The sequence below is a fragment of the Phaenicophaeus curvirostris genome, chromosome 38 (genome assembly GCF_032191515.1).
Source record: "Phaenicophaeus curvirostris isolate KB17595 chromosome 38, BPBGC_Pcur_1.0, whole genome shotgun sequence".
NCBI lineage: Eukaryota > Metazoa > Chordata > Aves > Cuculiformes > Cuculidae > Phaenicophaeus > Phaenicophaeus curvirostris.
Genome location: NC_091429.1, coordinates 672,575 through 693,113, shown reverse-complemented (window position 1 = coordinate 693,113; position 20,539 = coordinate 672,575). Strand labels below are relative to the sequence as shown.

The window sequence follows — 20,539 nt, the reverse complement described above, 5'->3', positions numbered from 1 at the left end:
GGTGGGTTTCTCCCCCCTCCCCAGAGAAGACGGGGCTGGGGGGGTCAAATAAAGACGGAGACAGGCAGCTCGAGTAAGGAAAATATCCTCCAGTTTCTATTCACAAGGAAAAGCTCCAGTCCATCTTTTTATTTAATTATTTGTTTTTTTGAAAAATCTCCTGACGTTACAGAACTCAAACTGAAATGTTTCGCTTCAACTCTTACATTTTGTGACAGAACAGAACTTCATGAGCCGAAAAAAGGGAGTTTTAGGGGTTTTTTTTAAGGGTTGGAAGGAGAGAGAAGCTTTATAAAACTAAGATCTGGGGCTCAGCGGGACCGGCTGAGCGGAGAAGAGGGATTTAAATGCTGTAAAGGGGAGAAAAAAAAAAAACAAACAACAAACAAACCCAAAATGAACCAAAAAAACTGGAACCTGATGAGCGGGTGCAGAGAGAGAAGAGAGAGGATGAACCGAAAAATGTACAAACTAGATTAAAACCTGGGGCCGGCTCTGGGGGTGCAGATGGATGGCGAGGTGAGGAGGGGCCGCCGCGGCCCTAGCTGCTGCCCATGCCCCCGGTCTCCGAGGAGAGCCTGCAAGGAAGAAGAGCAGTCAGAAAGGGGGGTCCCCAGGGGTTTTGGGGTGCAGGGAAGGAAAGAGAGTGAGGGGAGAGGGAGCTGCTCCCCTTCGGGGGGGGAGTAGAAGGGGTTTTGGGCTGCGGGGGAGGCAGGAGAGGGAGGGAGGGAGAGTTGCTCCCCTAGGAAGGAAAGCAGAGGGAGTTTTGGGGTACAGGAAAAAGAGCTGCCCCCTTTGGAGGGGAAGTAGAGGGAGTTTTGGGGTGTTTGAGGGGGAAAAGAGAGGGAGAGCTGCCCCCTCGAGGGGTGTCGGGGGGCTGAGAAGGGAATGCGGGGGCAGGAGAGTGAGAGCTGAGCCCTCAGCAGGGGAAGCAGGAGGAGGTTTGGGGTGTTTGGGGGGAGAGGAGAAGGAAAGCTACCCCTTGAGGGGTGCTGGGGGGCAGAAGGGGTTTTGGGGTGCTGAGGGGGTGCCCTGGGGGAAGGAGAGCTGCCCCCCAAGAGGATGGAGGGGAGGCAGAGGGGGTTTTGGGGTGCAGGAAGGATGCTGGGGGAGGACAGAGGAGGTTTGGGGGTGCTGAAGGGCTCCTTGAGTGGGAGGCGAGTGAGAGGGGGAGAGGTGCCCTTCAGGAGGGGAAGCAGAGGGGGTTTTGGGGTGTTTGAGGGAGAGCTGCCCCCTCAAGGTGGGTCAGCGGGGGTTTTGGGGGGCAGGAAGGGCTGTTTGGGGGGGAGGAGAAGAGCAAGAAGGGAGGGAGAGTTGCCCCCTTGGGAGGGGAGGCAGAGGCTCTTAGGGATGCAGAGGAGAAAGAGTTGTTCCCTCAAGGAATGTTGGGTTTGGGGGTGTGAGGGGAGGGCAGGATGCCCTCCAAGAGGGACAGAGGGATTTTGGGGTGCAGAGGGGGTGCTGGCAGGGAGGGGAGGGGGGGCTGCCCCTCCAGGGAGGGGAACAGAAGGTTCTGGGGGGCCGAGATGAGGGGAGGGGGAGCTGCCCCTTTGCAGTGGGAGCAAACTGTTTTGGGGTGCAGAGGAGGTGAGGGGAGGGAGGGGATCTGTGTGCAGGGCAGGCTGCTCCCCTGAGGGGCACAGAGCGGGTTTTGGGGTGCAGAGGGGGGTAAGGGCAGGCTGCCCCTCTGGGGGAGGGCAGAGGGGGGAACAGGGAGGAGAGGGAAGGAAGGGCTGCTCCCCTGAGGGGGACAGAGGGGTTTTGGGGTGCAGGGGGGCTGCTGGAGGCACAAAGGGCAGGGAGGGTGCGGAAAGAAGGGGGGTGCAGCCTGCTGCTCCCCCCAAACGGAGCCAGAGGGGGTGGGATGGATCTGGAGCAGGGCAAAGCACTTGGGGTGGGGGCACCCAGGGGGAAAGGGGGGGGACCCCGAGGAGTGGGGCAAGCAGGAATCCAGCAGCGATTCCAGCAGGGAAGGCAAAGGGGGGGGGGGGGGCAAACCCCCAAAATCGGGGACCCACGGAGGTGGGGGAGCACACACATGTGATGCAGCCACCTCCAAGGGTGACCCCGTGGTTTTGGGGGTGGGGGGGTGGCAGGGAGCCCCCTTCCCCGGCCACGAGGACCCAGTTTTTCCCCCCCTCTCACCCCCCAGCACAGATCTAGGCGAGCAGATTCGCACCGTGGCAACTTTATTACAGGTACAGACATTAAAAGAGAGAGAGAGAGAGAAACAGGCGAGGCCACAAGCCCCCGCGTCGGGAATGCAATTAAATCCCACCCCACTTCGTTTAATCGGGAACAAACCCCTCCCTCCACCCAATGCCCCCCCACCCCCCCAAAAAACTCCACACAATTGCAACCAAGCAACTAGAAAAAACATGGAAATAAAGAAAAATAAGGAGTGACGCTACAAGCTATAGTGGGAGCGAGAGGAATGTAACGGGGAGACCGTCTCACAGGCGGCAAAAGCTCGGTTCTAAGAACACCATGAGCTCACTCTGGAGTTAAAAAAGAAGAAAGGAAAAAAAAAAAAATAAAACCCATAAAAGAGAAAAATATCCCTCTTGTGAGTCTCCTCTACGGGTTCTCCGCGCTGCCACCCCATCTGCCGGTCCCTCTAAGGCCCAAAGCAGCCTCAGTAAGGCGAGAACCTCTGCTTTTCCGCTTTCAGTTTGTTAGTGGCACAGGGCAGGGCCGGAGCGGAGGCGCCTTTAGCAGCGGACACGACATTTAGAGCCAGGAGAGGGACAGGTTTCATGCCAAGCAGACTGGAGACACAAGGGGCGGTCGGAAGAGGGTTGGGGAGGCTGGCGGGTGCGTCGGAAACCCCCGCGGTGGCGAGCGAGGGGGTGGTGGTGGTGGTGGAGGAGGAAGAAGAAGAAGAAGGGGTGGAGGGTTGAGAGAGGTTGATGCTGAGGTGGTGGTCAGGGATCGTGACGGAGGCTGCCTGGGAGGAGGGTTTAGCGCTTTCTAAACTGTAACAGAGGAGAAAGGAACAAAAAAAAACAAAAAAAAAAAACAAAACAAAAAAAAATACGGGTGGGTGGAGGGGAACAGCACAAAAAAAGCGCACAGGACGAACAGCGCAAAGAGCCGAGGGAGGGGAGGGATGGGAGCGGGCGCTGCCGTGCCCAGCAAAGTCTGGGCTCGCAGCGGGACCTCCTCAGCGTGGGACCACGACACAACCGGCGTGGAACAAGCCAAAAAGAGAAAAATCGCAGGCAGAGGCTCCTCTGCTCCTGCTTGGGGAGCAGGTTTGGAGTTGCCATGCCACCCCGGCATCAACCCCCGCGACACGGAGCGGCACCAAGGCCCCGCGAGGGCTGGGGGCTCATCCAGCTCCTCCTCCTGCACCCGGAGCCCCCACAAGGCTCCAAGTGGCATTCCCAGCCCGGCTCATCGCCAGGGCCACGGGCACCGCAGCCAAGACTGAGCAGAGGAGCCCGAGCCAGGCCGCGAGTCCCCTGCTGCGGCAGAGCCGGTGCCGCATGGCAGGCAAACAGCCAGGCCCCGCGCCGGCCCCATCTGGCCGCTCCGAGGCATCGGAGCCAAGCAGAGCGCTGCCAGCAGCGCCCGCTGCTCTCCTGGGATCGCAGAATCCCGCGGGGAGATGGCTGGGATCTCCCCAAGCCGGCCCAGGGCTCCGTCACCCCCACAAAAATGGCCTCACCACTTAAAGCACCAAAGCAAACTAGCACAGCCCTAACACCAAGAGCCAGATGGAGCCAGGCACCCAGCTTCGGAGCTGCCACGGGCCTCACAGAGCCAGGGACGGCTTCGTGAGCAGCCACGGGCTCCCCTCAGCCCCCTTCCAGCCGGGTCTGATACCCCGAGAGCTTCCCACAGCCCAGGAGGCGATCGCAGGAGGAAAACGGGACAGCGGGCACGGGGAGGGAAAGGAAGGGCAGAGGAGTCGGGGACTAAAATCACACCAGGAGAGCAAACCCCCTTCCCCTCGTGTGCCAGGACGCAAGGAGGAGGAACCCTACGGCGCGAGCGTGCAGTGCCAGCCCCTCCCAACAAGCAGAGACCCTCGTCAGCTGGAGGCTTACCTGACATTAATTAGATACTGGGCCAAGCTGATGCTGGCTGCAGATCCAGTGATGGTGACCTGCCTGTCAGTAGAACCTTCCACCGGGTTGGCAATTTTGATCTGCGCCCCAGACATCTGGCGGATCTCATTGATTTTGGCGCCCTGACGCCCGATGATGCAGCCAATCAACTGGGTGGGAAGAGAGCAGCTTCGTTAGAGAGGGAAGAGCCGAGCGTGGTCATCCACCCTCCTCCTCCTGCATCAGGGTCCCACGGGATCAAGGCTGGCACCTCCCACGGGGGCTGAGGGGCAGAGAAGGGGATTCTGCACCCTAAAGGTGGCTGGAAGGGGGAGGAGGGATGCGGCGTCAGCAGAGACGACTCGAGGGCTGGAGCACCTCCTGTATGAGGACAGGCTGGGGAGAGCTGGGGCTCAGCCTGGACAAATGAAGGCTGCGGGAGACCTCGGAGCAACTTCCAGTACGGAAAGGGGCTCCAGGAAAGCTCTTGATCTGGGAGGGCAGGGAGAGGACGAGGGGGACAGTTTTGAGCTGCAGAGGGGAAATTCAGATCTCATCTCAGGAAGAAATGTTTTGCTGTGAGGGTGGGGAGGCCCTGGCCCAGGCTGCCCAGAGCAGGGGCGGCTGCCCCATCCCTGGAGGGGTTCAAGGCCAGGTTGGATGGAGCCTGGAGCTCCTGATCCAGTGGGAGGTGTCCCTGCCCATGGCAGGGGTGGAACTGGATGGGCCTTGAGGTCCCTTCCAAACCATTCCAGGATTCAACGAAGGTTTTGGGTGCAACCACAACCCCGATTTGTCTGAAGAGCGGGAGACCCACAGGGATGAGAAGCCGCTGCCTGCCCCCCACCCACCCCTTCAGCCCCTGCTGCGAGCGGGATCCCAGCCGGATACTCACATCATTTGGAATGGTGAGTTCATGAGAGGTGGTTTGAGCAGAGGCATCCAAACCTGCTTGGAGACAGAGGGAAAAAGCGGGAGAAGGTGAGGAGGAGGCGGTGGGACTGCAAGGCGCAGCACGCAGACCACAGCAGGCGAGCCGGCATTTGCTGCCGGCTTCACGGCTCCCTTGAAGACGGTTTCAAACGGGAGGGGAATGGCAGAGCAAGCTGTGAGGTTACTCCAAACCCTCCCCGCTGCTCCCCAACCTCGCCTGCCTTTCCCCTCCATTTCTCTGCCCCTCGCTCCCCTCCCTGCGATGGCACCACAGGATCTTCCTTCTGGTTAGGACAGTCCCAGAGCAGCACACTCTTCCCTGCGGGGGCTCCGTCTGGGCCCTCAGCTCTGTTAACAGGTTCTGAGGGCTACGCTATCCCTCTCCTCTTCCTCCTCCTCGCTGCCACGACCCCGGCAGGGCAGTGCTACGCCGGCCACTGAGATGCTCACACCTCAGATGGGGCCAAGTGCATGCGCTAAACGGATTTTTTTTCTCATATTTAGATTTTCTTCTCCCCTTTTCACAATTTTCCCATCCCTCTTTTTTTTTTTTTTTTCCTTTTTTACTGCTTTTCCCCCTTTCCCAGCTCACTCCCTGCTACAGGGAGCGGCAGGAGCCTCAAGACCACGCTCCAGGGCTTTAGCAGAGGCGAAGCGGCCACGCTGAGGTGGTGAACATGGCTCTGCCAGCAGATCCGCTCCAAAAACTCCTTGGGCTGGAGGAGTCGCTCCCCCATCGCTGTGTGGCTGAGGGGGGCAAAGTGAGGGGGCCCAAGGCTCACTAACCAACAACCAAACCCTCCAACAACTCCTGCTGCTCTCCACTGTCCAGCTGACAACTCCGGAGCACAGACAACCAGGTACCTCCAGCCCTTCTAAGGGTCCCCTTGACCCCCCCTTTCCCCTCCCATCCGTGCACACAGGCGGGCAGCAATTAACAGGGAGAACGAGACCCCAGTCAGTATTAATACACAATAGAATAACTACAGATTTTGGTTTTTAATCATTACCCCAATAGCCTTTCACCTCTGGAGAGCTGGATTCAATGCCTGTTAAGATACAAGTGACAATGAGTTCGGCTGTCTCAGGTTTAGAGCCCCAAACGGGTAAATTTTTTCTTTTTTTTTTAGCCATCTTAGCAAATCTACAGCAAATTTGGTACAACTCAACAAGTTGCCTGCTCAGGACTGGAGTAGCCGGAGGGGAGAGACAGGGTGCTGCGGGTCAGGGGTCTCCCAGAGCATTGGCAGAGCTGTGGAGGATGGGGGTGAAGGGGAAAGAAAGCAGCACGGAGGCCCTGCCTGCGCCGTGGTTCGGTTCGGTTTCTACCCTCTGCGGCCCCCTTGCCACTCACAGAGGCCACTACCAAGTCACCCTTAAGAGACGTCGCGACAAAACTCGTTACCTGTCTGGGCTCGGCTCTTAGGGGAAACGTTTTGGTTTGGTTTTCTGAGAGCACGAGACCCGAGCAGAGGCCCCGCGCGAGAGGAGCCGGCTCGCGGGCTGGCCTTTGGCCCACGCTAGCGTAACAGAAGAGAGAAAGAGTTTCCATACCACTGAATCCAGTGTTGCCATGAGACATTGGAAAGTGTGACTGTTGCATTGCCAACTGGTGCAGCTTGGTCAGCTAAAGGGGAGAAGGAGAAAGAGAAAGGCCCGTGTTAGCCGTTTCCCAAGCCCAGGGAGAGCCAGGAAGCACAGATCAACACAAACGCTGCCGGTAGCACTCGATGTCCCCCTCCCCACCCCTCTTAAGCACAACCCAAGCCTCTCCCCACGGCGAGGAGGATGGCGCGAGGCCACAGGGGGCTGGGGGGGCTGCGCCCACCCCCCGGTGAAGCGAGGGATGGAAGGAGCTCAGGAAGAGAAGCAGAGAGGCAGGGGAGGTGAGGCAGCAGGGAGCTCCCACCACACCATGCAGGGAGCGGCTGCGGGGACAAGGGTGCCGCAAAGGGACATGGAGCCCGGCTCCGTTTGGCTCTTCCAGCCCAGCTTCCTTCTAACCCTTCTCCTCCCTCGCCTGGCGCGTCAGAGCCCTCCCCCTCGCTGCTCTAAGGGTGCCAGGAGCGGAGATCGGAGCCCACCACGAGCCTACGGGATGAGAATGGGTGCCAGAGGATGGCGGTGTCCAACAACCCGCTGCCCGGATCGTCTCTCCTCTCCCCAGCGGTCCCTGCCAGGCTGGCAGCAGCCCGAGGGCCGAATCCAACCCCCTGCGCCTGCCACCTGCGCCCCCTGCCCCAGGAGAACCACAGCGACCCGCCGGCTGCTGGGTGCCACTGCTCTGCTGAGGCCAAATTCAAGGAGAAAGGGGAGGGGAGAAAGGGATAAGCTGGAGCTGGTGTGAAATGCCAAGGCAGGGAGAGGTGGGGCGGTAAAAAAATCAAAATATATAGGAGGGAAGCGTTGGAAAGAAGGTGGGAAAGGAAAAAGGAGAGATCTGAGACGGGGTGAAGCTGGCTGCAGGGAGGGCGGATTGGAGGGAGGCGAGTTTTTTGGGGGGGAGTTCAGATCGGATCAAGTATTTGGGCCAAGGTTGCGGCTCGAGTTCAGAAAGCAGGGAGAAAATTTTGGAAGGGGAGGAAGAGGAAAAGGGTGGATTTTTAAAACAAGAAGTTGTAAACAAAACTTACATCTGGCTGTGGAATGGCATACTGTCCTTGAATGGTATAGGCCTACAAAAGGAGGAAAAGAGTCCTATTAACAACCATCGGACAGCCACCCAGGGACAGATTTCAACTAGCCAGGAAGTCAGAGAGCCAAGGTGGAGAGTTCTCCGGGGCGAGGGAAGTGGGGCAGGGAGAGGCAGGGGACGGATAATGCTGTACCAAGCAGTTTTCTAGCCGGGCGGTTACTTGAATTGGCCTGACGTGGCGGTTACGGGGGGAGGGAGTGGACAGAAAAGGCGCCGTCCCCCCCAAAAAAATAATATATATAAGTGGCAGACAAAAAATAAAAAATAAAAAAAAACCAAAAACCAAAAAAAAAAAACCACAACAAAACAGAACGGCTGGGATCTTGATGATGATGTATGGTGTGGTGGAGTCCGACAATGCTTCTAGCCCTGCGCCTCCCGCCTCGGGGAGGCCTGCGATGCCCCCGCCAGCCCTGCTAGCTCCCGGCCCCTTCCTTTCCCCGGCCCAGCAGCCCCCCCTTCTCAAAAAAAAATGTCCCATTCCGAGTCCTCTCGTCACTTCCGCACGCCTAGGAAAACGTCGCCGGGCAAGCTAGAGCTGGAGCTGGCTACCGATCGCTAAACGAGGCAAAAGAGAGGCGGTCGGGGTCAGGGGGAACAAGGCTGAGGGCCTGACCTGCCACGATTCCATGTCTGGAGGGTTAAGGGACAGGCACAGACTTCAGATTCCTCCTGAAGCTACCCAGAGAGGGCGACTCACTGGCTGGGGCCTGGCTGGCTAAGGTTTTGGGGGGTTTTAAGGGGGGCCGGGCAAGTGGGGGCGGGTGGGAGAGGAGGGGGAGAGGGGGGTACACAGCCTCACTTCCAGGTCACCGGAAGAACTGCAGCCCAGGCTGGAATTGGCCCAAGTTCGTTGCCATGCAGTGGCTGCCGGGTGGCCTGCGTGAGGAGAGGTTGGTGGGCTCAGAGTCCAGTTCCCAGTGGACAGGAGTCCACAGCACAAAAGCCACCGTTGACGGTTTTGGGGGACGGGGACGGGGAAATGCCACCCTTGTTGGCAGTCTCAGAGAGGCCAAGGATTGAACGGGCCGTGGAGACTGAACTCCCCTCTCACCTCCTGAGGTGGTCCCTCCAAGTCAGAGTTGAGGCACATGGATGGGGCGGTGTGGGGGTAGCTCGCACTGCCGCTGCTGTACCTGTCCTGTGGATAAATTAGAGGACTTCAGTCTCCAGGGCTGTCAATCCGAAACCTTCCGCTAACACCAAAGTCACATCGACATTAAGCTCTGCTTTGCGAGGACTAAATCCCTGCTCTACGCACGACTCTGAGCTGCGGAGAAAAGAAGAGCGCAACACCACCGGGAGCGGGGCCCGGACGGCTGCGATGGGGTTGGCCGCGGCCCTGGGCCAGGGGAGAGGGGTTGGAAGAGAAGGAGCAGGGAGAAAAGAAGGGGGGAAGGGAGGGAAGAGATGCGTGGCCGTGGGAAGCCTGCTCCTCACTGCTCTAAACGGGGAAGGCGGCCTCGCTCCTGCGCCACGGCGGGGGGGCCGAAAGGTACAGCCTTCCGCTTCCAAGAGGCGCGGAGGACGGCGCGGGCCGTGCAGGGCCCGGCCAGGCGCTTCCCCCGCGGCGCAGAGCGGCAGGAGAAGCTGTCGGAGAGGCGGGGAGGGGGGGCTGATGAGGTTCAGGGAAGGGAGGAGGAGGAGGCAGGGAGGGCAAGGGATGGAGGAGGGAACGGGCCGAGGCGAGGAAGGGGACGGCAGCAGGGTCCGTCCCCCAAAAATCAAGCACGGCGTGCCAGCCTGGCAGGGTGGGGGAAGAGCGGAGGCAGGCCTGGCTCTCGGGGAGGCCTGCGGCAGCTACCCCCGGTCCCTGCCTACGGAGGCCTCCGTCCGCAACGCCAGACCCTGCCTGCGCTGGCCCCGGGCCGGCCAGGGGCTCCAGGCCCCGCCGAATCCCACCCTGGAAGGGTCTCCCTGACAGCAGGATGCGTTTGCACTGAGTCGCTGTGTTTTCTCCAGGCGTTACGGCAGCCCCGGGAACCGCAGGGTGGGGAGGTGGGTGACCTGCACCCAGGCCGGAGCCTCCTCTCTCACCCAGGGTGGCACCGTGGGCGAGGACGCCCAAGTCAGACCCCACCACCACCATCCCAAACAGGGCCGGGGGATCCAGGGCTTTTAGAGCCAAGAGGATCCCAAGGGAGCCCTGACTCCTGGCAGCAGGGAACGCCCCTGGATCAGCTCAGCGCGGGACAGACTAAATCCCACATCTCCTGGTGCTACTGCTATTCGACACCCTCCCCCTCCTGCAAGGTGAGGCCTTTCGGCACCCCAATCCACCCCGCAGCTGAGCCTCTGCACCCCACCAGGCAGCCCTGGAGAGCAGAGAACCCTCTGGGCCCTCACACCGAGTCCGCAGCCCCAGGCAGGGGGGGCAGAGCCTGGATTCGGCACTCGGAGTCTCGGCCAGATTCAAATCCCGCCCCCCCCCAACACCACCAGGCTGGGAGATGGTTTTGGCTACTTAACTCCCCGAACACTTGCCAGCTCCCCCTCCTCCCGAAATCAGCCTTGCCCTCCCCTCACCCCACCTCTGCCCTCTTCCATCCCTCGGCCAGGGAGGCTCGGAGCAGGCTCTGCGAGGCCGAGGCCAGGCAGGGCCGCTCTGCGCCGGAGGCAGCGGCGAGGGCGACAGGCACGCGGAGCGGCTGGGTGAGCGCTGGCAGCGAGCAGCTCGGGAACACCCACCCCACCACCTTCTTTTTCTCCCCAGCCCACAACCCCGGGAGCAGAGGAGAGGCCTTACCTGACCGCCTGCAAAGATGACGGGGGAGCTGGATGGCTTGGGCCGGTACGGGATGGTGACGCCCTTCGGGGGAGACTGCGCGACAGGCGGAGAGGAAAATTACACACCCAGTGCCAGCAGCACCCACAAACCCCTCCCCGCTACCCCAGCGCTCGGCTTCAGGATTGAAAAATCCCTTTGGGAAGATGTAGAGCGAGCCTATTTCTTCCCCACCCTGGGCAGGGAACCGAGGGAGGGCACGTGCGACAAGACTCGGCAGGACAGCACAACCGGTTCGAGAGGCCCAGCTCAACCCTGACTTTAAGCGGCTCCAAGCCTCACCTGGATGAGGCCATAATCCCTCGCTATCCCTTTATCCCCCAGCAGCGTCTCTCTGCCCTCAGCGGTTCCCACTCGCGAGGAGGGCCTGGTTCACCCGAGGGCAGGGGGATCCCTGCGCTCGCACGTGCTTCTCCTGGTGGGGAGAGAGCAGGCCCTACCTCCAGCATGACGACGCAGATCTGTTTGACGCACTCGATGATGGACTGTGGGATCCCGGCGATGGTGATGGCTCGCTCGGTCGAGTTGGGCAGCATATCTCCAGCCACCTGGACCTGTGCCCCCGTGCTCTGCAAAGGTTTAGGGATAAAAATAGGCCCTCAGACCCCGCAGAAGGGCTGTGACCTCAGCAGCAAACCCCGCCGGCAGGTGATACGGAGCCAAAACTGCCCCCCTCCCTCCTCCTTTCGCCCCAAAATAAAGTCTTTTAATCCTAGCTGCAAATAATAAGGTCATTAGGAGCCTGGGGCAGGAGATGAGGACCTGGGAAGCCGTTCCCTGTAATCCAAGTCCAGCCTGGCTCTGCCGCCAGCGGAGCCAGACAGAGGGGATTTGTCGGCAGCGTCCAGCACAAAATGACATCATGAAGGCAACGCAGGCCTGGCAGCGCGTTTTCTCCACTCCAACAAGTGGGAAAAGGCTGGGAGGGTGGAATCGAGAGCTCAGTGAAGGGGGGAGCAAGAATTCAGGCATCCTGCTGCGGGGGACAGTGCTGGGAAGGGGAGGTTCTGCCCCGAGTCTCAATTTCCCAAGCACTAAAAATACGAAGAGCTCTAAAAAAGACAAGTGATTCCATGTCTCCAGGATGCGGCACCAGCTGGAGCACGAGGATTTTTTCCCTGGGGGGGGCCCGGACCCTGCCCTTGCTCCATCTTGTGGCGCCCAGCCCCCAGCCTCGCCCCATCTCACGCACCTCTCTGATCTCTTTGATCTTGCAGCCTCCTTTTCCAATGAGGGAACCGCACTGGCTGGCAGGAACCACAAGTCGGAGGGTGACCGGGGGCCGGCTGGCAGCGGTGCTGTTGGTCATGGAGCTGCTGATGTCCTGCGAGGAAGAGGAGTTCACTCAGAGGGGGAGCTCGGCACGGCGCCCTCGCTGGAGCGGCACGCGGGGAGGGAACGTGCCCGGCAGAGGGACACGGAGGGAGGAAAGCGCTGGCACCGGCCAGGCCAAGGTGACCCCCAGGCTCTGTTTCCTTCCTTATCAGCTCAGAAAGGACATGGCTGCTTTTCGACAAGAGGAAGCAGCAGCCAAACCTTTATCTCTATGAAAAGGGGGGGGGTTAAACGCTTATTTCCATGAAAATGGGGGTTTAACCCCTGCCAGCCCAGCACTGAGACAGCAGCTGGGTCAAAACGGGAACGGGCTGCGCTGGTGCCGGATAGGGACAAGTGGTTTGGGGCCTTAAGATCAGCACGGAGTCTCCCGCTGGAACAGAGGGATCAGGGCCGGAGCAGAGCGAGGCTGAAGAAAAACAAGCCTGGCTCTGAGAGCAGCGGTCATGTGCTGGCAGGGGGAGGGGAGGCACAAGGCCGCGGCTCAACTGACCTACTAAAAATCAAAGCCTTAACTCGGAGCGCTCGGAATGCCAGCAGCTGGGAGCAGGGCTGGGCAGGGAGCCGTCAGAGGGCTCCCAGCTCTCGGGATGCAGCAGGAACATCTCCGGACTCTGCAGCCTTTCAGGCAGCAGCAAGAGCAGAGGGGCCTTGGGGACCAAGCTGCCCACACTGTGGTGTCCTCTCCCCAAGGAAGGGTCCCGAATCCAAAGGGCAACAGGAATTTCACCCCTGTGGTGGAGGAACCTGCCCCGCACCCGGCGAGGAGCGCTCAGGCCTTCCAAATGATGCAGAGCACGATGGAAACCTCTGAAACCACAGCCCTGGGCAGGGCTAAAGCCCACAGAGCCTGGATCCATGTTAGCCAGGATCAACGTTCCCTCGGGAAGCCGATTACAGGGAAGACGGGGCACAAAGCAGCTCCTCCCCTTCAGTGCCACGCAGCCCCAGGAACCTCGTTGGGGCGAGGGATGAAGCTGAGCCCTGCTGCCCACCAAGGTGTTCCAGAGGGGAAGCAACCCTACAGCCCAGGCAGAGCCAAGGACGTTCTGAAGCCGTGCTCCACTTTAACCCATTTAACCCGGGTGGTTATGTCCCAGGGAAGCCCCTGTGGGGCTCTGGCAACTCAGCGAGCAGCTGCGTAAGGACAGCTGCACGCGGGCGAGCGTCGCTCCCTGCACCTTGGCCCCTGGGCAAAGAGCGGGGAAAACACCACCAGCCCCTGTGGAATGAGCCTGTCCCGCTGCTCAAACACAGGAAGAGTTTTCCCTCCCTCGCGCTCCAGATTCCTTTTGTGCACACTCCAGGGCAGATCCCAGGGCTCACGCGGTGCTCATCCCCAGGGAAGAGCTTTCCCCTCATGCTCCAGACTCCCCTGAACGCTCCAGGGCAGATCCCAGGACCCATGCAGTGCTTATCCCCAGCAACAACCTTTCCCTCATGCTCCGGATCCCCCTGCACGCGTCAGGGCTGATCCCATGGGGAATGAGCCCGTCCCGCTCCTCACCCCCAGGACAGAGCCTTCCCTCGAGTTCCAGATCCCCTCCCCGCATGCTCCAGGCCAGATCCCAGGGCCCATGTGGAATGAACCCATCCCACTCCTCATGCCCAGGGAAGAGCTTTTCCTCACGCTCTGGATCCCCCTGTGTGCCATCCAGGACAGATCCCATGCAAAATAAGCTCATCCTGCTCCTCATCCCCAGGGATAATCTTTCCCTCAGCCTCCAGACCCGCTCCAGGGCGGATCCCAGGACACATTTATCCAGGGATGAGTGGAGGCAGGGAAAGGGGCTGGAGGCCGCGGACGCACCTCTTCCAGTTTGTCAATGATCATGGCAAACGCTTTGAAGATGGCGTTGGTGGGGCCCGCCAGGGTGATGATCCGCTCGGGACAGTTCCCTTCCGAGATGTTAATGCGAGCACCGCTCTGTGGGAAGAAAGCGTAAGAGAAGATCAGAGCTCGGCGGAAGCCCGGGATCCCCTGCTGGTGAGGAATCCTTCGCTGGGCTCTGGGCAGCCATCTTCTCCTCCTCGGCTTCCTGCGCGGCGCTGCCTACACCTCCCGGCATGCCTCGAGCCCGCGGCTCCCATCTGCTGCCGGTGCTGGCACCGCGCAGCCCGCGAATCCCCAGCGGCCCCACCAGCCCCACCGAATCCCAAACTCACCTCCTCGCGCATCTTCTTCACAGATTCCCCTTTCTGCGTGGAGAGAAAGAGAGAAGGAAGAGGGCGTTAGGACGGCCGCACCGAGCAGCGGGGAGGGAAAAGGAGGCAGGGAGAGGGGGTTGGTGCTCGCTTACCTTCCCGATGATGCTTCCCACCTCCTGGGATCAAAACAAAAGCAGGAATTAAGCAGAGTTCCGAGACTCTGGGTGTTCCAAGCTAAACTCCCCACTTTTAAGGGCAAAACAAATTCATCCAGACTCCAGATATCCCTTGCTCCCAAGGGAACCGGGGACTATGTATTCCCTCTCCAGAGCCCACCTATGTCCCCTTCCAGAGGCACTGGGCCCAGGCAGTCCCCTCCAGGGGCACCTCCATCCTGCTCCTAGCCCCGCTCCCCATCAGGACACTTCTCCCCCTCTCCCAGGCTGCTATTTTATGGATACGCTGCGCTTTTAAAGCGCTGCCTCATTCCGTCATGCGATATCCGGGAGCCGGCTGGCTGCCAAGGCACATTCCTAACACCACTGCCTAATGGCTGCAGGGACCGGGCAGCTCCGAGAGGTCCGAGACACCGATTTACCGCTACGGAAGCATCCAGCCTCTATCCGAGCAGCAGGAGGGGGCAGCCAGCACTGACCTGGGCGAGGGGGAGCTTTGGCAAAGCCCGGCATCCCCTGGAGACGTACCTTTCCGTGCATAAGTAGCCGGATGGTGAGCGTGACATTTAAACCACCTTCAATGACACCGGTGTCCATCTTGAGCCGCGTTGGGTCGCGTCGAGCTTTGTCAGCGGGCGGATCTTTGGTCACTGGGAGTGCTGAGTTAGGAAAGAGAGAGGGGTTGCGGCCGAGGGGCTGCGCCAACCCTCCCCAGCCCGTTTCACACCCATCCTGGGGGAAATTCAAGCCCCTCTGCTTTCTTCTCTCCCTGAATATCCCCCTCCTGGCACCTTTAGGGCCACCCTCCGCTCCAAGCAGGGATTCGGAGTCGATCCGCAGTGGTTCGGCTCCCTAGCGGGCTCCTCCTCCCAGGAGTTTGCGAGGCACAATCCCACCTGCATCGAGCAAGAGCCAGAGCCGTGAGGGCCTTGCTCATCCCCAGTCCTGCTCCTCGCAGAGTTCTGCACCTACAGCTCCAGGGAACTCTCCTCTACGTGCGAACCCCACACCTTAATCTGGATTATGAGCTTCCGTTCGCAGCCGTGTGGAGACACACGCATGCCAGCCAGAGCCATCGCCCCTATTTCCTTTGGTTTAACCTGCACAGGGAGCCAGGCTGGGAAGAAAACGGAATACAGCAAATTCTCTGCACCCCGAGTCTGCATGGAGAGGCTTTTGGAGGGTAAAATGGAATAAAACAACTTCCCGGCATGCTAAGTCTGTGTGGGGAGGCTTCCAGAGGGCTAAAATGGAATTAAACAGCTTCTCTGCGCCCTGCGCCTGTGTGGGGAGGCTTTTGGGGCAGTAAAATGGAATTAAATAGCCTCCTCGTGCCCTGAACCCGCATGGGGAGCCTTTTGGAGGGGTAAAATGGAACAGAACAACTTCTCTGCACCCTGAGCCCGCGTGGGGAGCCCTTAGGAGGAGTAAAATGGAATTAAACCATTTCCCTGTGCCCCAAGCCCGCACGAGGAGGCTTTGGGACCAGCTTCCCAGTTGATTTACTCGAAGCAGATAAGGCCACATGAGCGCACGATCGGGTTTCAGACAACCTACAGTTGCAAAACACCCCAGCCAGCCCCCAGCTCAGCTGGTTAACTTAAAAATTATTCAATAACCTCCACTTCAGCTCCTTTTTATCAGAGCGGGTGGTCACTAAAATCAAAGTTTAACCAAGCCCAGGGAGCGAAGCAGCCTGAAGGATTAATCCAGCAGGGTCTGTGCCAAGCAGGAAGCGCGACCACGCTCCACGTTAATGCTCTTTTAAGGGGGCACCGCTGGCACAGAAGGGGTGTTTTTCGTTTTACAGCTTCCATAAAACTCAGCCTGGCATCCCAAAAAGGCCCCCGTTTGCCTAGTTTGGAAAGAAAGGGCCCGGGATCGCAGCCTGGCAGCGGCAGAGCGAGGAGGAGAATCTAGAGCCGAGCCCAGGAGTTGGTTGTTTACGAGCTTCCCGGTTCACCGGAGGTTGGCTGGCATCCGCCGCCGTCTCTCCGGCTCCAAACCCACTCCTCCTCCCACCAGTTCAGCGTCCCAGTTTGCCTTCGTTAGCATTAATTTGCTTTCCTAGCAGCGGTTTTGCCAGTCAAACGAGCTTGGGTTGGTTATGAGGTGGCCTCGAAGCTCCTGGCCAGGGACAAAAGGAGCTGGCCCAGCCTGCGGCAGCGGGGGAGACGCACGCAGAGAGAGAAGCGAAGCCATCGCTCAGATCCAGGCTCGTCGAGAGGCTCTTCCGGAGGAAAACTCGCCCCAAACTTCTCCTTACCTCCATTCCAGTTGCCCTGCCTGCCTTGGCATCACCCCCCCAGCCCAAACTGGGACCTTTATTGGGGGAGAACTAGTTGCTGGGGGAGGGATTCGGCACACACGGCCCCTGCCTGCACCAGGATCAATCCCCCCCAACCCCAAACTGGGACCATTATGGGGGGAGAACTGGTTGCCAGAGGAGCAGAGGGCTTGGCCCCTGCCTGCATCAGAATCACCCCCCGCCCCAGGGAATCCCCCAGCCCCAAACTGGGACCAGTACTGGGGGGAAACTGGTTTGTGGTGAAAGGATTTGGCACACGTGGAGGGTCTGACTCCTGCCTGCACCAGTATAAACACCCCCCGCCCCCCCATCCCAAACTGGGACCATTACGGGAGGGGGAACTGGTTGCTGGCGGAGGGATCTGGCTCCAAATCCAGCTCATCCCTGCGGCTGGGGGGGGTATGAAATGGGGGGGCCACGGGTTGAACCCCCCGACCCAAGATCGGGCCCGTTCATAAAGAGGGGAGGGGGGTCCCCAGTCCTGGGATCGTGGCTCTAAAGCGGGGTGGCTAAAGGGGGAACCCCCAAATCCTGGGGAGGGGGGACACAGGCTGATCCCCTGCCCTGAGATTCAGCACATTCACAAAGTTGGGGGGCTGAGGGGGGTCCCCGGGTAATCCCGGGGTGGGGGTCTGGACTCCAAACTGGGATTGAGGGGTGGAACCAGTTTCGGGGCTTGAAAAACAATGCGGGGGGACAGTGAAGAAGGAGCCCCCAAATCCCCAAGGGGGCACCTCGAAACTGCGGGAGGGTCCTCGGCATGAAAAGGGGACCCCAAAACCCTCGGGGAGAGGAGGGTGAAGTGGGGACCCCTGAATCCTCGTATCGGGGCAGGGGGGAACCGCGACCCCAAATTGGGGCGAGGGGGTAAGAGGGGAACCCCCAAATCCTCACGGGGGAGCAGCTCTAAGCCGGGGGGGTCCCGGAGGGAGAGAAGTGAAGGGGGACCCCCCAAATAGTCCTGGGAGCTGGGGGGGGGAAGAGGGAACCCCCAAAGCTTCGGATGGGGGGAAAGGGCGACTCTGAGCCTGGGGGGGTTCCCGAGGGGGTGGGGGAACCCCCAAATCCTCGGGAGGAGCCAGCTCTGAGCCAGGCCCGCCCCCCCCTTCCCTCCCCCCCCCCAGCGGCAGCGCCGCGCGGAAAAACAACTCGGGATGGCGGCAAAGAGAGGCCGAGCCGCTAAAAAATTAATAAATAAGGGGAAAAAAGGCACAGAAAGGGCCAAAAAAAGGTTAAAAAGGGAAAAATAAAGCAAAAAAACTAAACTAAAAAGAAAGAAACCAAATATCGACCCCCAAAGGCACTAAAATGCCTCCAAAAAAGGCCCAAAAAAGCACCAAGAGGCTAAAAAAAGCACAAAAAAAACACCAAAAAGGGGGCGCCAAAAAAAAGCGCACTGAAGAGGCATTAAAAAGTCAGGAAATGTGTAAGAAAAGGCCCCAAAACACTAAAAAAAGGCACTTATAATAGGAAAAAAATTTTAGAAGGCCAAAAAGTATAAAAAGGCTACAGGAAAAAAAAAAAGGCATAAAAATAGCGGAAAAGGGACAAAAAAATCAAAAGGCTCAAAAAAATAGTGAAAAGGCACAAAAAGAAAAAATCTAAAAAACGCTCAAAAAGGCAAAATAAGGTTCAAGAAGGCAGAAAGCTCAAAAGAAGGAAAAAAATAAGGAAAAAGGTTAAAAAAGGCAAGAAAAAGCTCAAAAAACCGCAAAAAGCCCCCCCAAAAAAATGAAGGGGCTGAAAGAAACGCTAAATGGCTCCAAAAAGCGCAAAAATGTTCAAAAGAGCGCTAAAGAGCTCAAAAAAGCGGAAAAGGCCTCAAAAAAAAAGCACAAAAAGGCTCAAGAAAATATAAACAGGCTCAAAGAATCGCAGAAAAGCGCAAGAAGGCCCAAAAATCGCAGAAAGCCTCAAAACAAAGCGCCAAGGGGCTCAAAAAAAAGCACGGAAAGGCCCAAAAAGCACAAAAAGGCCCCCAAAAAACGCAAAAGACCACTAAAAAAAACAAAAAAATCCCCAAAAGGCTCTAAAAAGTCAGAAATTTGCCCCGAGCGGCCCCGGTACCGCGGGGGGGGGGGGCGGCGGCGCCACGTGACGCAGCGGGTCCCGCCCCCCCCCCCCCCCCCCCCGGTTTGGGGGGCTCGGAGGGGGGGGGGTGCAGGGAGGGGGGGATCCCATCGCCCCCCCTCAATGGCGCGCGCGGGCTCGGGCCTAGGCCGCAGCGCAGGCCTCGCGCGGGGCCTCGGGGCGGCGTGAGGGGCGAGGCCGGCGGAGGCGCAGCCCGGGCGGGGCGGGGCCGCTACGCGAGGCCGCGGCTCGGCGGCCTAGCCTGGAAGCGGCGCCGACCGCGGAAAAAAAAAAGAAATAAAGCTTCGCCCGGCGGATTTACGAAGCGGCGAAGGGTTTTCCGAGGGTATTTTAACGTGAAAAGGAGGGATTCGGGGTTGGGGGGGGGTTGGAGCGGAGGGGTCGGGCCTACCTGTAACGGCGCCGGGAGCGGCGGAGCGGGAGAGGAGGGAGGGCGGGCGGGGAGGAGGGGAGGGAGGTGGGGGGGGAAGAGGGAGCGCGCCGGGGAGGGGGGGACGGGCGGGATGGCGGCGGGAGGAGGAGGCGGCGGCTGCTCCTGCTGCGGTGTCCGCGGCGGGTCTGGGAGGGGGCGGCGGGAGCGGCGGCGCTTTACACCCCGCCCCGACCCGGAAACGGACGCCGCGCACGCACCGACCAGCGAGAGGCGGGGACAGAGCGGCGGCGACGCCCACGCGCGCGCACGTACGCGCCGAGGGGAGGGGAGGGGGCGCCCCCCCCAACCCCAGCGCTGAGCGGACGGGGGAGAGTAGAGACGGGGGGGAAGGGGGTGGAGAGAGAGGCAGCGCGGCGCTGCGGCGCCATCTCAGCGGGCTGGAGGACTGGGGTGGGGGGGGGGGCAGGAAAGGGAAATGGGGGGCTGGAAGAGGGGAATAGGGAGAAGGGAAAGGGGGAATGAGGGGGGATGGGGGCAGGAAAGGGGAACTGGGGGCAGGAAAGGGGAATAGGGGACAGGAAAAGGGAACTGGAGGCAGGAAAGGGGAATAGTGGACAGGGAAGGGAGAATGGGGGGCAGGAAAGGGGAATAGGGGTTGATGAGGGGCAGGAAAAGGGGAATGGGGGCAAAGAAAGAGGAATAGGGGGTGATGGGGGCAGGAAAAGGGGGAATAGGGGGTGATGGGGGCAGGAAAAGGGGAATGGGGGGCAGAAAAGGGGGAATAGGGGGTGATGGGGGCAGGAAAAGGGGAATGGGAGTCAGGAAAAGGGGAATGGGGGGCAGAAAAGGGGGAATAGGGTTGATGAGGGGCAGAAAAAGGGGAATGGGGAGCAGGAAAAGGGGAATGAGGGCAAAGAATGAGGAATAGGGGGTGATGAGGGGCAGGAAAAGGGGAATGGGGAGCAGAAAAAGGGTAATGAGGGGCAGAAAAGGGAATCGGGGTGATTGGTGGCAGGAAAGGGGGAGTAGGGGGTGATGGGGGGCAGGAAAGGAGTAATGAGGTAATGAGGGGCAGGAAAAGGGGAACAGGGGCCAGGAAAGGGGTGACGGGGGCAATGGGGCAGCTGGGGGGCAGTGGGGCAGGAGGAGGGGCTGTGTTCCCCCCCCAGGGGCACGGAGGAGACGCCGACACAGCTTGGGGGGCCCAGGGCTTTATTGGGGGGCGAGGGGACGTGGTGGTGTGGGAGGCTCCAGTCCTGGATGAGCTGGTGGTTGGTCACGGGTGGTTCTGGTTGGTCACACGTGGACGGACACGGGAGGTCACAGGTGGACACAGGAGGTCCTGGGTGGCTCCAGGTGGTCACTCATGGTCATGGACGGACACAGGAGGTCACAGGTGGACACAGGAGGTCCTGGGTTGCTCCAGGTGGTCACACGTGGTCATGGACGGACACGGGAGGTCACAGGTGGACACAGGAGGTCCTGGGTGGCTCCAGGTGGTCACACGTGGTTGTGGATGGACACGGGAGGTCACAGGTGGTTGTGGCTTCACACAAGGCGTGGGTAGTGCAGGGTGGTCATGGGCATGGACATGGTCACAGGAGGACTTGGGTGGTCATCAGCGGTCACAGGAAGATGTGAGT

The 20,539-nt window shown here is 59.9% G+C and overlaps 1 protein-coding gene across 23 annotated transcripts; it reads right to left on the bottom strand.

The window, feature by feature from the left end:
- Nucleotides 1-93: 93 nt before the first annotated feature.
- PCBP2 (poly(rC) binding protein 2) lies at nucleotides 94-19,055 on the bottom strand. Of its 23 annotated transcripts, none has more exons than XM_069879576.1 (16): nucleotides 18,915-19,035; nucleotides 14,653-14,783; nucleotides 14,101-14,124; nucleotides 13,967-13,999; nucleotides 13,611-13,727; nucleotides 11,658-11,789; nucleotides 10,906-11,034; nucleotides 10,427-10,501; nucleotides 8,735-8,821; nucleotides 8,494-8,559; nucleotides 7,619-7,660; nucleotides 6,540-6,612; nucleotides 5,996-6,034; nucleotides 4,948-5,000; nucleotides 4,053-4,222; nucleotides 94-578 (listed from the first exon to the last, which is right to left on the bottom strand). In XM_069879576.1, the coding sequence occupies exons 2-16, from the start codon at nucleotides 14,719-14,721 to the stop codon at nucleotides 542-544; spliced, it is 1,146 nt and encodes a 381-aa protein (XP_069735677.1). In that variant the 5' UTR covers nucleotides 14,722-14,783; nucleotides 18,915-19,035; the 3' UTR covers nucleotides 94-541. The 23 variants fall into 23 exon arrangements, with proteins under 23 accessions (XP_069735677.1, XP_069735678.1, XP_069735679.1 ...); XM_069879559.1 differs by lacking the exon at nucleotides 94-578 and adding an exon at nucleotides 2,386-2,975 and having other exon boundaries at nucleotides 18,915-19,053; XM_069879577.1 differs by lacking the exon at nucleotides 5,996-6,034 and having other exon boundaries at nucleotides 4,948-5,003; nucleotides 18,915-19,037.
- Between the last annotated feature and the right edge of the window lie 1,484 nt (nucleotides 19,056-20,539).